This window comes from Chelonoidis abingdonii, chromosome 1 (assembly GCF_003597395.2).
Source record: "Chelonoidis abingdonii isolate Lonesome George chromosome 1, CheloAbing_2.0, whole genome shotgun sequence".
Taxonomy (NCBI): domain Eukaryota; kingdom Metazoa; phylum Chordata; order Testudines; family Testudinidae; genus Chelonoidis; species Chelonoidis abingdonii.
The window spans coordinates 144,448,888-144,466,299 of NC_133769.1; the positions used below are offsets into that span (position 1 = coordinate 144,448,888).

General features: G+C 49.3%; 1 protein-coding gene across 1 annotated transcript in view; it reads left to right on the forward strand.

Annotated features, from left to right (window-relative positions):
* The window catches only part of LOC116823810 (alpha-2-macroglobulin-like), a 45,986-nt gene extending 28,956 nt beyond the window's left edge, over positions 1–17,030 (forward strand). The window contains exons 21-35 of the mRNA XM_075066798.1: positions 4,815–4,936; positions 6,102–6,153; positions 6,821–6,904; positions 7,308–7,484; positions 8,030–8,114; positions 9,766–9,922; positions 10,625–10,699; positions 11,698–11,863; positions 12,317–12,540; positions 13,533–13,751; positions 14,064–14,191; positions 14,697–14,787; positions 15,755–15,823; positions 16,217–16,319; positions 16,978–17,030. Coding sequence (XP_074922899.1) covers positions 4,815–4,936; positions 6,102–6,153; positions 6,821–6,904; positions 7,308–7,484; positions 8,030–8,114; positions 9,766–9,922; positions 10,625–10,699; positions 11,698–11,863; positions 12,317–12,540; positions 13,533–13,751; positions 14,064–14,191; positions 14,697–14,787; positions 15,755–15,823; positions 16,217–16,319; positions 16,978–17,030 — 1,805 coding nt within the window. The remainder of the gene's footprint in view (positions 1–4,814; positions 4,937–6,101; positions 6,154–6,820; positions 6,905–7,307; positions 7,485–8,029; positions 8,115–9,765; positions 9,923–10,624; positions 10,700–11,697; positions 11,864–12,316; positions 12,541–13,532; positions 13,752–14,063; positions 14,192–14,696; positions 14,788–15,754; positions 15,824–16,216; positions 16,320–16,977) is intronic.
* The last annotated feature ends 382 nt before the right edge of the window (positions 17,031–17,412 follow it).

Below are 17,412 nucleotides of genomic sequence, written 5' to 3' on the forward strand. Positions count from 1 at the left end.
TCTTTGGGGGCTGGATGGAGTGGCACAGAAATCTTAGGGGGCAGGGACTTGGTAGCTCAAAAATCTGCTGGTAGGGGATTCAACTTCCCCAAGACCCTTCTTTGGGATGTTTTACTTCTGTTCTTGGTTGGGGAGTGATAAGTTCCTCCTCAGACAAGACAGAGAACCCTAGATGGTTTTCAGCTGTTGGACCCCTCCATTCAAAAGACACTGTCTGTACAGTGAGGACCTCCATCAACGTACTCTTCTCTAACACACCAGTGAAAGATGAGAGCTGGCTGGGTCTCTTCTTTCAGCAAGAAAAGCAGGTTATAGTCCTTGGTTCTCACATGGGCCAGGACAGTCATCCAGAATGAGGGTGATTTGTGATGAGACTGGAAGCCTGAGATACAATTATCACCCATATGCTTCATACATTCTCATATCACATAGTGGAGAAACCATTTAATTGAGACACCCCATGGAAAACTTAAAGTCCTGGCCATCCTGACTAAGAGAAGAGCCCATCTGAAACAACTTAAATTGTTTTAAAATCCTGTGCTGATTTAGAGACAGGCATGAAGCTAATCCACTGATCCAAAAGAACTCTGAGTATCTGAAATCCAGCTCAGATCTGGATACAGCTTTGTGGGTTGAGCTCATCTCGCCACTGAATACAAATACAAGTGTGACAATGAGATTCATTACCTTTCTCCTTTATTTGATCTTTGTTTCTTCTTTCATTCTTCATTTGTCAGCTTTGTTAGTAATGAATCAAAGCTTAGCATTTCTCAAAGCCTACCTGAAGTGTCTAGCTCCCCACTGAGCTCTTATTATAGCCCTGGGATCTGGCTGCTCAAAATCAGCAGACAGCCATTCCACCTCTGCCCTCCATCCCAGTGGATACATCTCCCTCTTTGCTTCGCAGGTATGAAAAGCACTGCAATCGTCTATAACTATGGGGATATTTTTTTCGCTGAGGTCTAAACTCATGAGTAGACAGCGCCAGCGGCTTTTCAAGTGGCCAAAGGCACATTCAACTATCATTCTGCACCTGCTGAGCCTGTGGTTGAAGCACTCCTTGCTGCTATAGAGGTAGCCACTGTATGGCTTCATGAGCCAAGGGAGTAAAGTGTAGGCTAGATCTCCCAGGATCACTATTGGCATTTCAAAATCCCCATTGGTAATCCTCTGTTCTGGAAAGAGAGTCCTGCTTGCAGCTTTTTGCATGTGTCATGCACCTTCTCTGACCATCCCATGTTGTTGTTGGTAAAACTTTCCTAGTGATCCACCATAACTTGCATTACCATAGAAAAGTAGCCCGTTCTTTTGATGTACTATGGCAAGGTGGTCTGGTGCCAAAATAGGGAAGTGTGTGCCATCTGTTGTCTCACTGCAGCTCAGGAACCCCATCGCTGCAAAACCATCCACTATGTCTGGCACACTACTGAGAGTCATAGTTTTGTGTAGCAGGAAACAATTAATGGTCCTGCACAATTGGATGACAGCAACTTCCCATGGTAGATTTCCCACTCCAAAATGTTTCCCAACTGATTGGTAGCAATCTGGTGTTGCAAGCTTCCACACAGTGATTGCCACTTGCTTCCCCACCAACTGTGCAGCTCTCATTTTGGAGTCAGTGTGCCGGAGGGCTGGGGCGAGCTCTGCACACAGTTCCAGAAAAGTGGCCTTGAAGATCCACAAGTTCTGCAGCCACTGCTTGTCATCCCATACCTGCAGAATGATGTGATCCTTTCAGTTAGTGCTTGTTTCTCAGGCCCAGAACCAGCATGCCACCATTTGCAGCTGCTCCATGACTGCCAACAATCACCTTGAATTGTTTCTTTCCATGGTACACGACAAGCTAGCCTGCAAGGAACTGTCATATTCCCCAGTGCTTCTCTTGAAGCTCCAGAAATGCTGCAGGATCAGGCATGTTATGTTCACAATGCTCATCACAATAGTGCAGAGCTCTGCAGGATCCACACTTCCCACAGAGATGGCAGATGCACAAGTTTGCAGTGTTTTTGAAAAGAGGCGCAAAACATTATGGGGTACATATATTATTATGGGATGGAGAAAACTGCATCTTGGGATATTGAAACATATTCCCAATCACCCCTGCATGACTTTTTTGCCCCCATGATGCATTGAAAACCCTTTCCAAAATACCTTGTGCTAGATGGTGGTGAGTTGCACAGTGCAATACTTACCCAGAGTGCACTGCTCACTGGATCAGTGCAGGCACTGTTAGTGTGAACACGCACTGCTGATACAAGGAGCATTGTGTGGACATTCAAAAGCAATTTAATTATTGCTGTGGCTGCACATTGACCTAATTTAGGTCTACATAATTTTGTAGTGTAGACATGCCCTTAATAAACTCCTGACTGCCCTCTACTTAACTCAACTCCTTGGTTCTAGTCAATTGCATCCCTAAGGAGCAGATTTTTTTCAAATACTATCCTGATTCAGCAGCTGTCATTGCCACTCACTGTCATTAGGCTACAACCGTTTCCTGGGAAACATCTCAGGTGAGCACATCTGGATTAAGTGGTACTGACCTTGTTAAGTAATTTGTGGATGTGATGGAGAATTTAATGATTTCTTTCTCTCATGGCCCTGATGGGCTAAGCAGGAGCATTAACTCTTTGCTTGACTCAGCCAGGGCTCTGTGGATAGAATCATAAATTCTAAGGCCTGATGGGGCTATAATGACCCTTTAGTCCTGTGTAACAGAGGCCATGGTCTCAGCCAGAAATCGGAGCCATTACTCCCTGCACTGCTATCCATCTTGCCCAATTCCTGCCAGGACTGGGAAGGCTGCTGCAGAGTGATCCTCATGTCTTGTCTGCACTGTGGGTTTTTTTTTTACCATTGTAGCTCACTGATGTAGCAGCACCAGAACAAACTCTTAGTGTAGACACACTAACTGGTGTAACCTGTGACTTGCACTAGTGGCACGTGCCCTGGTTTTAAATGAAAGTGTCATAGTAACCACCTGCAAGAGTTGGTGGCTGTACTCTGAGGCCACCAAAAAATTTGTTGTGAGAATCCATGTCTTAGACCATGCCTGTGCTGGGGTTTTTCACACAGATGTAGCTGCACCAGAGAAAACCCTGAGAACAGTTCTGCTTCACTGGAGTGAGTCACTTTCACACCAGTGAAGCAGAGCTGTTCTCAGTGTTTGCTCAGGTGCAGCTACATCTGTGTGAAAAACCCAGTGCAGGCATGGTCTAAGGTACTTCTACCATGTCTACACTACAAACTTATGTTGATTCAAGTTGCGTTGTCATACAGCTGCCACAGTTAGCACATTACTTGCATGCATGTATACTTGGCTCCTTATGTCAGAGATATGCATACTTACCAGGAGTGCTTGTATCGATGCAGAGTGTGGTGCACCATGGATAGGTATTCCACTGCCACTCATCAAAATGAGAGGTGCACTAACAGTGGAGAAGCAAGTGATGATCACACTGTAGAAATGTGCTATGCCAAATTGCTACCAGTCAGTTGAGAATCACTTTGGAGTCAAGAAATTCACCGCAGGGGCTGTTGTCATGCAAGTATGAAAAGCCATTGATCACCCCCTGCAATGCAGAACTGTGATTCTCAGCAGTGTGCAGGACATAGTGGATGGATTTGCAGCAATGGGGTTCCCAAACTGTGGGTGATAAATGGCACACATATTCCTCTTTTGGCACCAGGCCACTTGCTTCGGAGTTCGTCAACAAAAGAGGCTACTTTTCTGTGGTTAGTCAAGTGTTAGTAAATCACTGACATCAGTGTTGACTAGTCAGGGAAGATGCATGACATTCGCATCTTTAAGAACACAGAACTGTTCAGAAAGCTGCAAGCAGAGACCGTCTTTCCTGACTGGCAGATTACCAGTGGCAATGTTGAAATGCCAGTTGTTATCCTGGGCGACCCAACCTAACCCTTGCTCCCCTGTCTCACGAAGCCATACACAGGCCACCTCGACAGCACCAAAGCATATTTCAACTACAGGCTCAGCAGGTGCAGAATGAAAGTTGAATGTCCTTTTGGTCATTGGAAGGGGCGCCGGCATTGTTCAGTCACAGATGGGACCTCAGTGAGGAAAATAGCCCAATGCTGTGTCTTGCATAATATCTGCTCCTAGATATCCACGTTTCTATGCGTGGTTCAGAGCTGTGCCTGCATAGCATCTTCTCCCCACAGGCCCAGGAGATCTAATATGTCCCGTCTGTTCCAGGCAGGAGCATGTCGGGAGTGTGTAGCTGGCATGACAGCTGGGCAGTTGCACTCAACAAGGGAGAGTTGCTAGGTGTGCCCACTAAGCTGGGCACCCAAGAAAAGGAATTTTAAAAATTTGCAGGGCTTCAAAGCGTTGGGGGGAGACTTCTGGTTTCTGTGACCCCTGGCCAGCAGAGTTCACAGTGGTGACCAGAGCAGTCAGCATGGGGCATTGTGGGACAGCTGCTGGAGGACAGTAACAGTCAACGTAAGTAATGGAGTGTTTACACTATCACTGCATTGATCTAAGGACATCAAACTTGGCTCTATGCCGCTCAGGGTGACGATGTTATTAAGTCAGTGTAACAGGGCACTTACGTTGGTAAGAACCTAACTGAAATGTAGACACAGGCACAACTAGATTTACATAAGCTGCCTTGCGCCAACCTAACTTTGTAGCGTAGACCAGGCCTACATGAGATGTGACATGAGCTCTCTCTCTCTACAGAGAGGTTTCCATGTAATCAATGGTGCTGAAGAGTGGAGCACCATGGAAATGACATTGACACCCCTGTAGCTGCAGTGCCTGGCAGAACATTTCTCTCTCTTTGTTTCAGGTAATGTGAATTTCTCTGTGAGTGCAGAGGCCTTGAAGACAGATCTGCCCTGTGGGAACGAGGTAGCAGTGCTCCCTGAGACAGGACAGAAGGACACAGTGATCAAACAGCTGTTAGTGGAGGTATGTGGGCTGCTTGGTCCCTGTGGTATAGAGAAGTGGTAAGTTTTTACACAGTGTAATGTAGGCAATATGCTGCGCTACAATGCTCTGAGTAGGATAGGAAAACAGTAATAACTTACATAGAGTGTGACACTATATCTGTCCATGCCTCCTCTGTTATAGGGAAGCTGTGACAACTTGCCACATGGCCTAACAGAAGCACACGTGGGAGATTCAAAGCACCTAGGGGAATTAGGTGTGCTTTGGAAAATCCCACCCACTATAGGATATAATACTGTATATTCCCTTACAGAAAAAACATTGCATAGTGTGCCAAATAAGCATAACATTGTAACATTGCATAACCTCTCTCTTTCCTAGGGCAGCAATGGTTGCTGACATTGTTACACGGTGAAATGAAATAGCACAGGGTAATGCTGTACACCCTCGCCTCTGCAGAAAAGCAAGAACTCATTATACAGTATTTATACTCAGTAACAAATGATACATAAAGCTGCATAGCCTCTTTGTGTGTCATAAAAAAGCAACGATAACTAATGACATTTCATGATACCAACAGTAATGCCAGTTATAAAATGTGCAATATCATCCATTCCTATTATCCTTATAATCCATTGCTGTCATTTAATGGAAATAGAAAATCTGCAGCATTGCAGAATGTAGAATTGCTGATATTTCACTGTGTAGTAAGTTGTCTTTGCCAACATCAGGTGATATGATAAGTTAATGACACATAGTGCATGTCTTCTCTGTTATAGGGGCACTAAGGTACCATCTTGCACAGTGTGCTACAGGTAACTAGTGACCCATGCAATACAACTGCACTATTCTTCCCTTGGGCGTCAAGAGACAATAACTTATTAGTAGCTGGTTTTTATTTTATTCTAATGGATTATTATTTTATGAATCTACAACATCAGTCCATGGAAATTTGCAAATCTCCTTCTCTCTCTGATTCACCCACTTGGCCCTTTACATTTCTCTCTGTCTTCATTCATTGTCTCTCCATTTTTGTCAAAGTCTCTCTTTTCCCCACCTCTCCTACTGCCTCTTTGTCCCTTTCTGAAGTTTCCCCGCCCTGTCCTCACACAGACTTTGTTCCTGATGCCAGATGCTCAGTCTGTCTGCAGCTTCTCACCTTTCTCATTTTCCTTCCCCTCCGAAGCCCGAAGGGATTGAGACGGAAGCAACCTTCAACTCTCTGCTCTGTGCAAATGGTAAGGACCTCTCTGCTCCTTCTTCATCTATGCTCTTTGCCAGTGGATGAAAAGTGACAGCCCCAAAGAGGGAGTGGGATTGTTTGGGAGACTCTGAGGGTGCGGTGAGAACTTGGGGTGTCAGGATATAGACTAAGCAATGGTGGGGATGTTTCTGTGTGGAGAGTCGAGACACATTTCCTAATCCTGAGGACGTTGCTTGGAACATTGAGATCTAGGGCTTGACAAAGCCCCGGAGAATAGACTGCATGAGCAATCCTGGCCCAGGTCCCTGGGGGATGGGCTTAAAAGGGTTTTAATGGGACTTTTCCATCTCTAATCTCTTATTCTATGGAGTGAAATTACAAACTGGATTCTACCATCTGCCAATTGCCAGCAAACAGGAAGGGCCAAAGAACTGGAGACTGAGGTTTCCCATCTGGCCATGTGGTGGCACCTCACTCCATGGAAAAAGCTGAGTTTTTCCCATGAGTCAGAGGACCCCAAGCCAGAGGGGACAGTTGGGTGTCTCACTGTCCAGCTAGGAGGAATGGAGCTGTTGAAAGCAGGGATTCCCCAAACAGGGGGCGGGTGGAAAGCAGTGTTCCAGGTTCGGCTCTGGGACCCATTCACTGCTGAGCATGGGGGCATTTTATTACATCCCATCTGTCTGAATTTTTTCCCTCAGGAAGTTCAGAAGCAGGGAAGATTTCCCTGAAGCTTCCACTGAACGTGGTGCAGGGCTCAGCCAGAGCCTATGTGACAGTGCTGGGTGAGTGCAGCAACTCAGAAAGGACCTGCCCTGGCAGCTGTGGCCACTGCTCCTTGTCTGCCTGCCATGCCAGCATTTCCACCTGGTCAGCTACGCACTCCCTTCGTCAGTGTCCCCATCATCTCTCCATTCATCTCTTCTTGTCTCTTTTCCTGTCCCTGTTCTCCTTTATCAGTCTCCCTGTGTGTTGGCCTTTTTGTCTAAGTATCCCTATTCCTATCCCAGACATCTTCCTACCCTTCCTTCTCCCCATTCTCTCTGTGTTTCCTCTTTCAAAGTATGGTTCTGTCCTGTTTTTCCCTCTGTCCTTCTCTCTCACCTGTTACTACCTGTGGTCTGTGGTGAACTCTGCCTCCGCAGGCCACCTCTGTGGGACACTGACTCCCTGTGTCTCCATCCCCAGGAGATATCCTGGGCACAGCCATGCAGAACCTGCAGCAGCTTCTCCAGATGCCCTTCGGCTGCGGGGAGCAGAACATGGTCCTGTTTGCCCCCAACATCTACGTCCTGGACTATCTGAATAAGACAGGGCAGCTGAGTGAGGAGACCAAATCCAAGGCTATCGGATACTTAGTCAGCGGTGAGGAGGGACGGGGCTTTTGTTTCTTCACTTGCTCCCTTCCAAGGTTGTGCAGGGAGCTTTCTGCCTGACCTGCGGAGAGAGCTTCCCTCAGCTGAGGACAGAGGGACTGGGTTGTGTATCTGGGGAGTGGAGTCCCCATTCGACACTGGCTCATTATTGTCAGTTGTCTGAGCACTATGGTTATGTGCACTCATTGCTGCATGAGAGCTACTGGCTGCTGTGTCCATCCTATGAGTCATCCCTATAGTGTGGAAATGCTGCACACGGTAGCCAGGTGAAATGGCTTCTCAGCCTGGGTGCTCTAGCTAAGCAGACTGTGTGGTGCTCCCCCTCCTGGAGTATGATGATGCTGCCCATGTGTCGTATGTCAGTTCCCTCTGCTGACTAGCTCGTGGGATGGAGACATGTGTGTTTGTGTACCAGTGCTGGCTAGTACGCATAAGGCCTAGGAGTCCCTTTACTGGCTGAGCTGGTGAGCTGCTCTCTCACTCCCTACTGCTTTTTTTCTGATGTATAAATCCTGCTTTAACTTTCCATTTCAGGTTATCAGAGGCAGCTGAATTACAAGCACCTGGATGGCTCTTACAGCACATTTGGGGAGCATTACAGGCAGCCGGGGAATACCTGGTGAGATTTCTTGCCTGTTATGCCTCCCCTAAACCTCATCTGTTATATAGCTATAAAGGAAGTGTTACATTTTAGTCAACTGCTGATGCTGTTAAAGGCCTGAGGGCTCGCTGGAGCTTTCACAGGCCCTTGGCATATCACACGAAAGGGAATAGGCTTCATCAGGCTGCTGTGTATAAAAAGTACCTGTTCCCACTGGCCCTGAGGAGAGAGAGAACTGAAGAGGCAAAGGAAATGGGATGGTTTCAGATCATTTTTGAAAAAAAGATGGAGGGATCCAGGGGTGGCTGTTCCAGACAGGGAGCTGCAGAGGGGCAGACTCTCATACCCATAGTGGTGGAATTGGGTTAAAGGTAGAGAGCAACGTGGTGCTAGATAGGACCATAGGAATCACTATGCCATTGATCGCCCATTATCAAGATCATTAATAGGTATGCAAATTTTATTAAAGTAAATGTTTGAAATGAAATATGCACAGGTTGAGAGGGAAGGTACTGTACATCTGGAGTCAGGCTTGGGTTATGAGTGGTTACAGATATCGTTTGCAAGGATGAAGGCATACATACATATCGCATAACTGGCATAGACCCAGATTGGGGTACAAGGTTTTTAAAGTGTCAGTGGGTACGTTGGCTCGGGTACGCCACCCATAGAATGAATAAGGAGTCCAAATCAGTATTGGTGGAGTGGATAGGTACATGGGTGAGGTGCGTCCCTTGGTCCGTCAGGGAAGGAAGTGGGTTATTTCCCTGGTCAGCTGTCTCGATTACTTGCGGTGGTATTGGCAGTGTCCAGTGATGTGTTCGGTATAAATGTCTCTGGACCACCTGATGGTGTCGGACACCATGAGCTGTCTCATGAGCCAGGCGTAGCATTAACAACACCAGTCCTAGTACTGAACCTTGCAGCACCCCACTGTTAGCCTTGTGCTATGATGGAATTGATCATTTAATTCTAGCCTTTGTTTTCTGTCCCTGAACCAATTTCTGATCCACGACAACACTTTGACTCTCATCCCATGATTATTTAATTCATTTAGACTTTCCAAAAGGCTTTGAGAAGGTCTGTCATAAGAGACTACTAAAGAAATTATGTCAATCAGTTCTCATTCATTCAGCACTTCATTGACATGTTCAGGGAATTCTAAGAGATTAGTGAGGCACAATTTTCCTTTGAAGAAGCCATGCTGGTTAGACCCCCATCAGATCATAATCTTCTGAATCTTTTATTATGCTATTTTTAATTGTCATTTTGACTAGTTTACCAAGTACAGGCAAACTGGTGTATAACTCCTTGGAACTCCCATGGAGTCCTGTTTAAATATAGATTCAACATTTGCAGCCCTGCGACCCACTGCAATAAGAGGTGTATTTAGCATGAAGAGGGCCCATAAGTTTGAGAGACTAGTTGTGTTCAGGGAGGATTTTATAAACAGGAAGAGAGAGCTTGAACTGGATCCTGAAATCAATGTGAAGGAGACTATGGAGGTTGTGAAAGTGGAGGCAATGTATTCATGCTCTCTGCCCTATGGCCTCCAGCTCTATGGCCCCTGCTGCTTCCATTCAGGCTGGCGATGCCCCAGGACCCTGTCCCCTCCAGTGAGCATAGGGCATGGGAGGGAGCTCTCACTGCTGCCCACTCTCTGTCTCAGGCTGACGGCCTTCGTCCTCAAGTCCTTTGCACAGGCCCGTTCTCACATCTTCATTGAGGACAAGCACATCCAGGACGCCCTGGCCTGGCTCGCTGGCAAGCAGAAGGACAACGGCTGCTTCCGCAGCTCTGGGACGCTCCTGAACAATGCCATAAAGGTGACGTATCCTCCCGGACAGCTTCCCATGGGCCTCATGGGACCCATACAGGTCTCCAGTGACATGGAGAGAGCTACAGCTCTGCATGGGAACAGTTCAGACACTTCAGCACATGGGGCCAGGGTGGAACGAGCAGGGGATGACATGGGTCTGGGAACTACCATGGAGATACGGATGGGCAGATATTGTACTGTACGTGGGAGTTACCTGTACTATGGGGAGGAGAAAGGAGGGGGCAGATACATGGTAACTACCATGGGAGGTAAATAGGGACAGAAACACAGTGTGTCTACACTGCAGCTTGGAGTGTACTTCTCAGCACAGGTAGACAGCCACAAAAATAGCAGTGTGGCCATGGCAGCTCAGGCTAGTTGCCCAAGTACATACTCCAAGCTTGAGCATGACTGTATTTGGGCAGCTAGCGAGAGCTGCTGCCCGTGGCTGCACTGCCTTTTTTAGTGTACCAGCTCAGGTAGAGCTAGTGTGTACATGTCTACCTTGCTAGGAAGCACGTTCTCTGTTGCAGGGTTGACATACCCATTTGTGAGAGCTATCATGGGGCATGGCAAGAGTTGGAGGATAAAGGGGATGAGGATGTAGTAGCTAAGATCAAGTGTAGAGAGCTCCTGTGGAGCAGGGCCCAGAAGGGAAAGGCTTTGGGTGTTGTGTGGGGTTAATGTCTCTCTCTGTGGTTCCCTGCAGGGTGGGGTGGACGATGAGGTCACGCTCTCTGCCTACATCACCATCGCGCTGCTGGAGATTCCTCTGCACATCACTGTACGTATCCACACACACAAAGTCTCCTTCATGAGTTCCCCTGGGTCAGTGGCCTTCCTTCTCCCCCACTCCCTATACCCAGCCAAGTCCTGATAGTGGCAGCCCGATGCCCTGATAAAGGGACCTCTCAGGAACGGAGGGAAGAAACCAGTCTGGAAAGGCTTTGGCTCTGGCTCCAGAATGAGAGGGTCCCCAGGCCTCAGACGCATCTCGGTGTGCAGTACTGGTTCTGGCCGAGCTCTGCTTCTTTGATTGGCTCTTTATTATTTTTTTTCCATTGTGCATATTAAAAAAAAAATCCGAAATTCATGTCAAAAGAGCTGTAATGCTCAGTTGCTGTCTCCTGTGTGTCTGGCTGCAGCTCAGATGGGTCTGACCGATGGAAGCTTTTCAGCCTGATAGCGTGGCTACTTCCTTCTTCATTACTCCTGTTTGTTTTATATAGTCTCTGTAAACATACTAGGTGTCTAGTCATGCTTTTCATTGGATGAATGACTGGGAGGGATTGTCTACTCTTTGACAGCTGGTGGCCCACTGCTATCCATGGCAGAGTCTTTCATTTGCCTTCCACATTTTTTCTCAGTTAAAATTCAATAAATAGCCCTAGACACCTCAGATGACCTTAATTTCTCCAAGCTGTGATGGCCTTGTATCTAACATGGCTACCCCATGGAAGGCAAGAATGTGATTTTTGTAACTGCTGAGGCTGTCTCAGCTGGACACATTTAAGCCACATTTCTGTGCTCAGTGGCTCACAGTGATGGGGTGACCAAATTACTTCAAGAGTCTGAGTTCACTGGGACCATGCAAGTGCCTGGTGTCAAACAGTCACTCATCCTATCACCAGCATCTGTGTTATATTAGATCCACTGCACCTCTTATTTAAACCCAGCTGTCTCTGTGGCCATGAGATGACAGCCTGCACAGGCAGTGCCCAAAGCCTAGCTCATATCGTCACACTGCGAACACTGATTATTTCCCCTCTATGCTCCCCGCAGCACTCTGTGGTCCGTAGTGCTTTATTCTGCCTGGAAACAGCCATGGGACAGGGAGGAAACCATGTGTACACGAAGGCACTGATGGCCTACGCCTTCGCCCTGGCGGGGAAGGAGGAGAAGCGCAGGGCACTGTTGGACTCGCTTGATAAGGAAGCTGTGAAAGAGAGTGAGACCTGTTTATGGGCCCTTCTTCTGCATTCCAGTCCACTGGCACTACCCAGCCTGGCAGGAGAAGGGTTTGATTGTTATTACTATAACCTTCAGTCTGTGCTGCGGCAGGTCGGGATTATTTAGCTTCTTCACACATTTTAGATTAATGAGCCCTAAAAACCCTGGCACTGCCCATTCCTGGGATCTGACTTCATAAAATGTGGGAGACACAGGCACAGGTGCAGCAACCTAATTAGTCACTGAGAGTTTTCATACCCAGAATGTATCAACCCACTAGAGGGATTATTTAATACCTTCATGCTTTGTAGTGACATGTCCAGCAAGGGTTGGGACTCCATTCTCCATTCTCCATCCTCAGAGACACTATGTCCGTAACCCTCTAGGCAACAACCAGATATTCAGTAATAAACATTTCCTTTTCTCCTCCCTCTCCCTTCTCCCACTGCAGATGGCTCCATTCACTGGCAGAGGCCCGGGAAGCAGCCAGAGGCTGATATCCCATTCTATCACCCTCGTGCTCCCTCTGCCGAGGTGGAGATGACGTCCTACGTGCTCCTCACTTACCTCACCACGCAGCCGGCACCATCCCAAGATGACCTGTCATTAGCAGCTCAAATTGCAAAGTGGATCAGCGAGCAGCAGAATCCCAACGGGGGCTTCTCCTCCACCCAGGTGAGCTGTTCCCATCCCCAGCCTCAGATACCCAGGGCAGGAGGGGGAGGCAGGAGTTATATATATATCAGGTTGCCAGAGAAGGACGAATAACCCAGCACTGGAAAAGAGACAGACTCCTCCTGGGGAGGGGGATGGGGCGACAGTGCCCTCGCTGCAGGGTTTAGAGAACCTCTGTTTCGGAGAGGTTTAGATCATGGGATAGTCACAGCATGGAGTATGGCTACATCAGATTCCCACAGGCCTTAGTGGGCTAATGAGGCAGGAGACTGGACAAGTGATGCTCCTGTGTACAGAAGGCAGATTTGTCTCCCTTAGCATCCACGAGCATGACGCTTTCCTCAGCTCCCCACAGCACTGACCCCATCCAGCCCAGCCAATCCAGCTTGGGAGCTGAGGCCTCCCTAGAGAAGCAGCAGTCAGTTACTGCCAGACACACCTTGGTGGGATGAGGTCACCATCCCGAGTTATGCAGAACCAGAAAGTGCCACCTGATTAAAGGCAGCCCAAAACACATCCCTCTTGAAGACAGTGCATGAAGTGTTGGCCTTTGGAAGACTATTTCACTGAGGGATTTGGTTAACATAGTAGGGTTGTAATTCTGTTTTCCTGCTACTGAGGCATGTGGGTTATCTGTCTGCTTTGTCAGCTGTCCCTTCAGGTTGCTCCTTCATGTTAGGGTGGGTGGCTTCTTCCCTCAGCTACCTGTAGTGGAGTGTCAGAAATCCCAAGGCCTATGTTCCCAAAGGTACTTAGACAGTTGGCTGCTTTTAGTGGGAGAAAGGTGCTTAAATACCTGTGAGGATCTGGGCCCAGGGAATAGGTGAATGGCTTGTGGGAGTGATGGGTACAGAGTGGGTGGAAATGGGAAACGCTGACCTTTCTGAGCAGAGTGGTGCTGTGTGGGTGGATCCGGTGGGGTAGAGGCTCCAGGCCCATAGAAATGGCTCATTCATTCCCTTGGGCACCTGGGCCCATCTCTCAACTGGCAGGACACAGTGGTGGCGCTCCAGGCCCTGTCCCGATACGGAGCCTCTACTTACACCAAGAGCGGAGGAGCATCCATAGTGAGTCTGCAATCCACAGGGAACTTTCAGACCCAGTTCCAGGTGGATCACACAAACCGTCTGCTGCTCCAGCGTATGGCACTGCCAGAGGTGCCAGGGGACTACAGCATGGGGGTGACAGGAGAAGGATGTGTCTACGTGCAGGTGAGAGGTCCTGGGGTAGCGGGAGAGGGAGAGGTTGCTACTGAGGGGAGCCCTTCTCATTCCCATTGGAGATGGCAGGGTGAGGTGGGATGGGTAGAGGAGAGAAGGGAGAAAGAAACGGGGATGAAGATGAGAAAATATGAAAAAGTGTGAGGAGAGAGCATGTCCAGATTTAGGGAATGGGGAGCTAGTGATAGGGGGAAGGCGGAGAAGACAAAGGTGGGAATGAGATGGACCAGGGGAAGGAGGCAGGGGAGATAAGCAGAGAGGAGATACGCACAGGCTAACATAAAACTATGTATTCTCTTTCAGACCAGCCTGAGGTACAATGTGCTCCCCAAGCCGGAAGAGGCACCATTCGCTCTGGAGGTGCACACGGTCCCCGAGACATGTGACAGCCCCCAGGTCCACAGGACTTTTAGCATTGCCATAAACATCAGGTAACTCCCCTCACAGGCCCAGGCCTTCCGGAGCAGCCCTAGCTTAGGTGCTGACTTTCTAATGTGCCAAGGGGTGCCCCCTACCCCCAGGCTCTGCCCCCATTCCACTCCTTCCCTGAAGGCCCCACAACTGCTCTGCCTCTTCCCACCCCATTCCACCCCCTCCCCCAAGCGTGCCCCAGCCTTGCTCCGCCCCAGCACCTCCTCCATGCTTCAGGGCAGGAGGCACTGTGGGGAAGGAGAGGTGCTGATAGGGGGGCTAACAGAGGGTGCTAAGCACCCATCACTTTTTTTCCATGGGTGCTCCTGGAAGCACCCATGGAGTCAGCGCCTTTGAGCCCTAGGGCTGGAGATGAATCACTCCAGGAGATAGCAGGTGGACAAGCAGGTGGGGTGGGAGATGCCAGATTGGGGAAGTGTGCACCTGTGCCAATCAGAGTTGAGGTGCATCAGCTCTGTGCTGAGATGTATTAAATCTTGTTTCGTTTCCCACTTGATCTCCCAGCTACACAGGGAAACGCTCTGTCTCCAACATGGTCATCGTTGACGTTAAGATGCTGTCAGGATTTATTCCTGTGAAGTCATCAGTGAGGAAGGTAAAAGCCTGCTCTGTGTATGGGCTGTCCCCCCCCCCCAGAACCTCTTGCCTTCAGCTCCACCTGAGGGGTATCTGGCCCCAAGTGGGCTCCAGTTCCTGACCCCTCATATTATGGGTCCAGCCTGATCTCAACTCCAGCAGTAGGGCCCTCCATGTCTTCCGTCTCTTCTTTTCCACTGGAATCCTGAAGGGTCTGAGAGTCCCCAGCTCACTTCTGTCACAGGGGCCAGTTCAGATCAGCCTTTCACCTGCAGATTTCCCAGCTGCAGGATCTGCAGTGTAGACAGCAGCTCCTCCCATGCCTGACTCCAGAATGGGCTTATGGAGACCTTGTGCAGTGACCCCTGGCATTGCAGACAGCGTTAGCCAGTCTAAGACCTAGAGAATGAGGAAGAACGATTAGGTCTGTTTGACTGAGGTTGGATATATACTGGGATTGGTGCTGCCTTTGATTGGGGTCCAGCACCTCAGGTGCACTTTACACCTCAGTAAATCAGTTGGGTGGGGACACATACTCTGTCTCTTTCCTTACAGCCCTAGGGGAAAGAGGTCCCGGTGGTTCTCCATCACTGACCATTTTTAAATCGAGATTGGATGTTTGTCTAAAAGATCTGCTCTAGGAATTCTTTTGGGGAAGTTCTCTAGTCTGTGTTACACACATAGGCATAGTTTGACTTCTGAATTTGTGGTAAGGAGGGAGGCAGCTCCAGTCAGGGCAATGGGGCTGCGCATATGGGGGGGTGGGGCAAATTCCACACCTGCCTAAGGATTGCAGTTTGGGAGGACAACACCCCCAGTGTCCCCAAACTACACCCATGGTTATACAGGAGGTCAGATTACATGATCACAAAGGTCCCTTCTGGTCTTGGACTCCATGAATTTGTAAAGCATCCCTTTTCTTAGGGCTCTAGGGTGGTTTGAAGGGGTTCAGTAACATCCTGCTTCTCTCCCTTGGCTGCTGGCAGCTGGAAGGACATCACCACATCCACCGCACAGAACTGAGCGCCAACCATGTGCTGCTGTACATGGAGCAGGTGAGTGGCCACATGGGGCCAGGATGGGCCAGAAAGAACCACCCCTATGTACCGCAATAGAAGTGCCCAGGGGAGGGGATCTCCCAAGCCTCAGCTGGGAAAGACAAACCCATGTATTGCTGCCCAGTGTTTCCCTTCAACCCTTTCCCAACACAGAGCCAGGGCCCTGATCGCCCCCCACCTATGGGTACCAGAGACAGCGGCTCATACCCGGGAGTCAGGCAGGGCTTAACCCACCTCCTTCAGGGCCTGAATCCCTGCCAGTCCCTGCAGCCAAGGAGGGCAGATGCTGGACCTGCAGGATCATGGGGGGGCACCAATGCGGGGAGGAGATGTGGAAGGAGAGGGTGAAGTGGCTCAGAGCTTCTTGAGCCTCATCTGTTTCCCTTTCAGGTGAGCAACGTGACTCAGAGCTTCTCCTTCACGGTGGAGCAGGACTTCCCCGTGCAGAGCCTGAAGCCCGCAGTGGTGAAAGTCTATGATTACTATGAGACAGGTGTGTGTGCGGGTGGGGCTGGCAGCAGTAGAGGCTGGTGGGCCTGTCATAGAGGGTGAAAAGTCATATTCAGAGCCACAGTAAACCTGTTGGGATATGAGATTGAGTATCTCCCTGCCCCAGGATGAGAACATGGGGGCACATAGGGTTTACATGCTAGGGATCATCCTGCACTGACCTCATGCTCGCACCATGGGAATCTCTGAGGCCCCAGACCCCTCGTGCACTGTAAAGGGAAGATACTAATCCACATAGGTTAGAGTCAAAGGGATCTAGGAGGGTCCTGGGTTCAGATCTTGCCCTGAGATCCCAGCTCTGGGTGTGACCTGGAGGAGGCACATTCACTCCTCTGTTTCCAGCTAGGGAATTGGGGTGACAAAACCAAAGCCCAAGGGCAACCCCAGTTATCGTGTGTCAGGCAAGATGCAAATGGCACAGACCCACTGGAGATGCCTGCTGCCCTGTAGCCTTGTGGTAACCTTTGCCTTCCTCCCATGGAGCCCAGATGAGGTTCCTTCAGTGCCCCTGGAGAGAGGACTCCCTCCTCTCCTGCCTGAGAGGTGCCAGCTCTCTGCTGCAGGGCCTGGTGGAAGTGCGAGGAGTCCTGGTTGGGTCTCACACAACCTTGATCACATTTCCCTTCCCTTGTGTCTTCCAGATGAATTTGCCATTGCCGAGTACAGCGCCCCCTGCAGCAAAGGTAGTGTATGAAGAGATGACTATGAGCTTGTCAGACTGCCCAGGGCTGCTCAGTTAGCACAGAGCTGAAACCCAGCCTGAGTCTTCTCAGCCTGTCTGGAGGGTTGTAAAAGTTGCTGTTCTCTTTTGCCCCATGTCCTGGAATGGTCTTCCAGCACCCCTAAGTGCTCAGGGGAGAGGGGAACGCCAACTCCCCCACATTGTCAAGTTCCAGGTTCAGGCCTTGAGTCTGAGGCAGCAGGCTTAGTTAGTCCCAAGATTACGTCCTCCCCCTCAGTCAAAACTAGTCACTGCTTCTTTCTGTACCTTTCTGGGACAGAGCAAGAACAAGTCCTTCCAAAACCCACACTTGGCATCCCTCTTCTCATCAGAGCTGTCTTTAAACAGGCTGCAA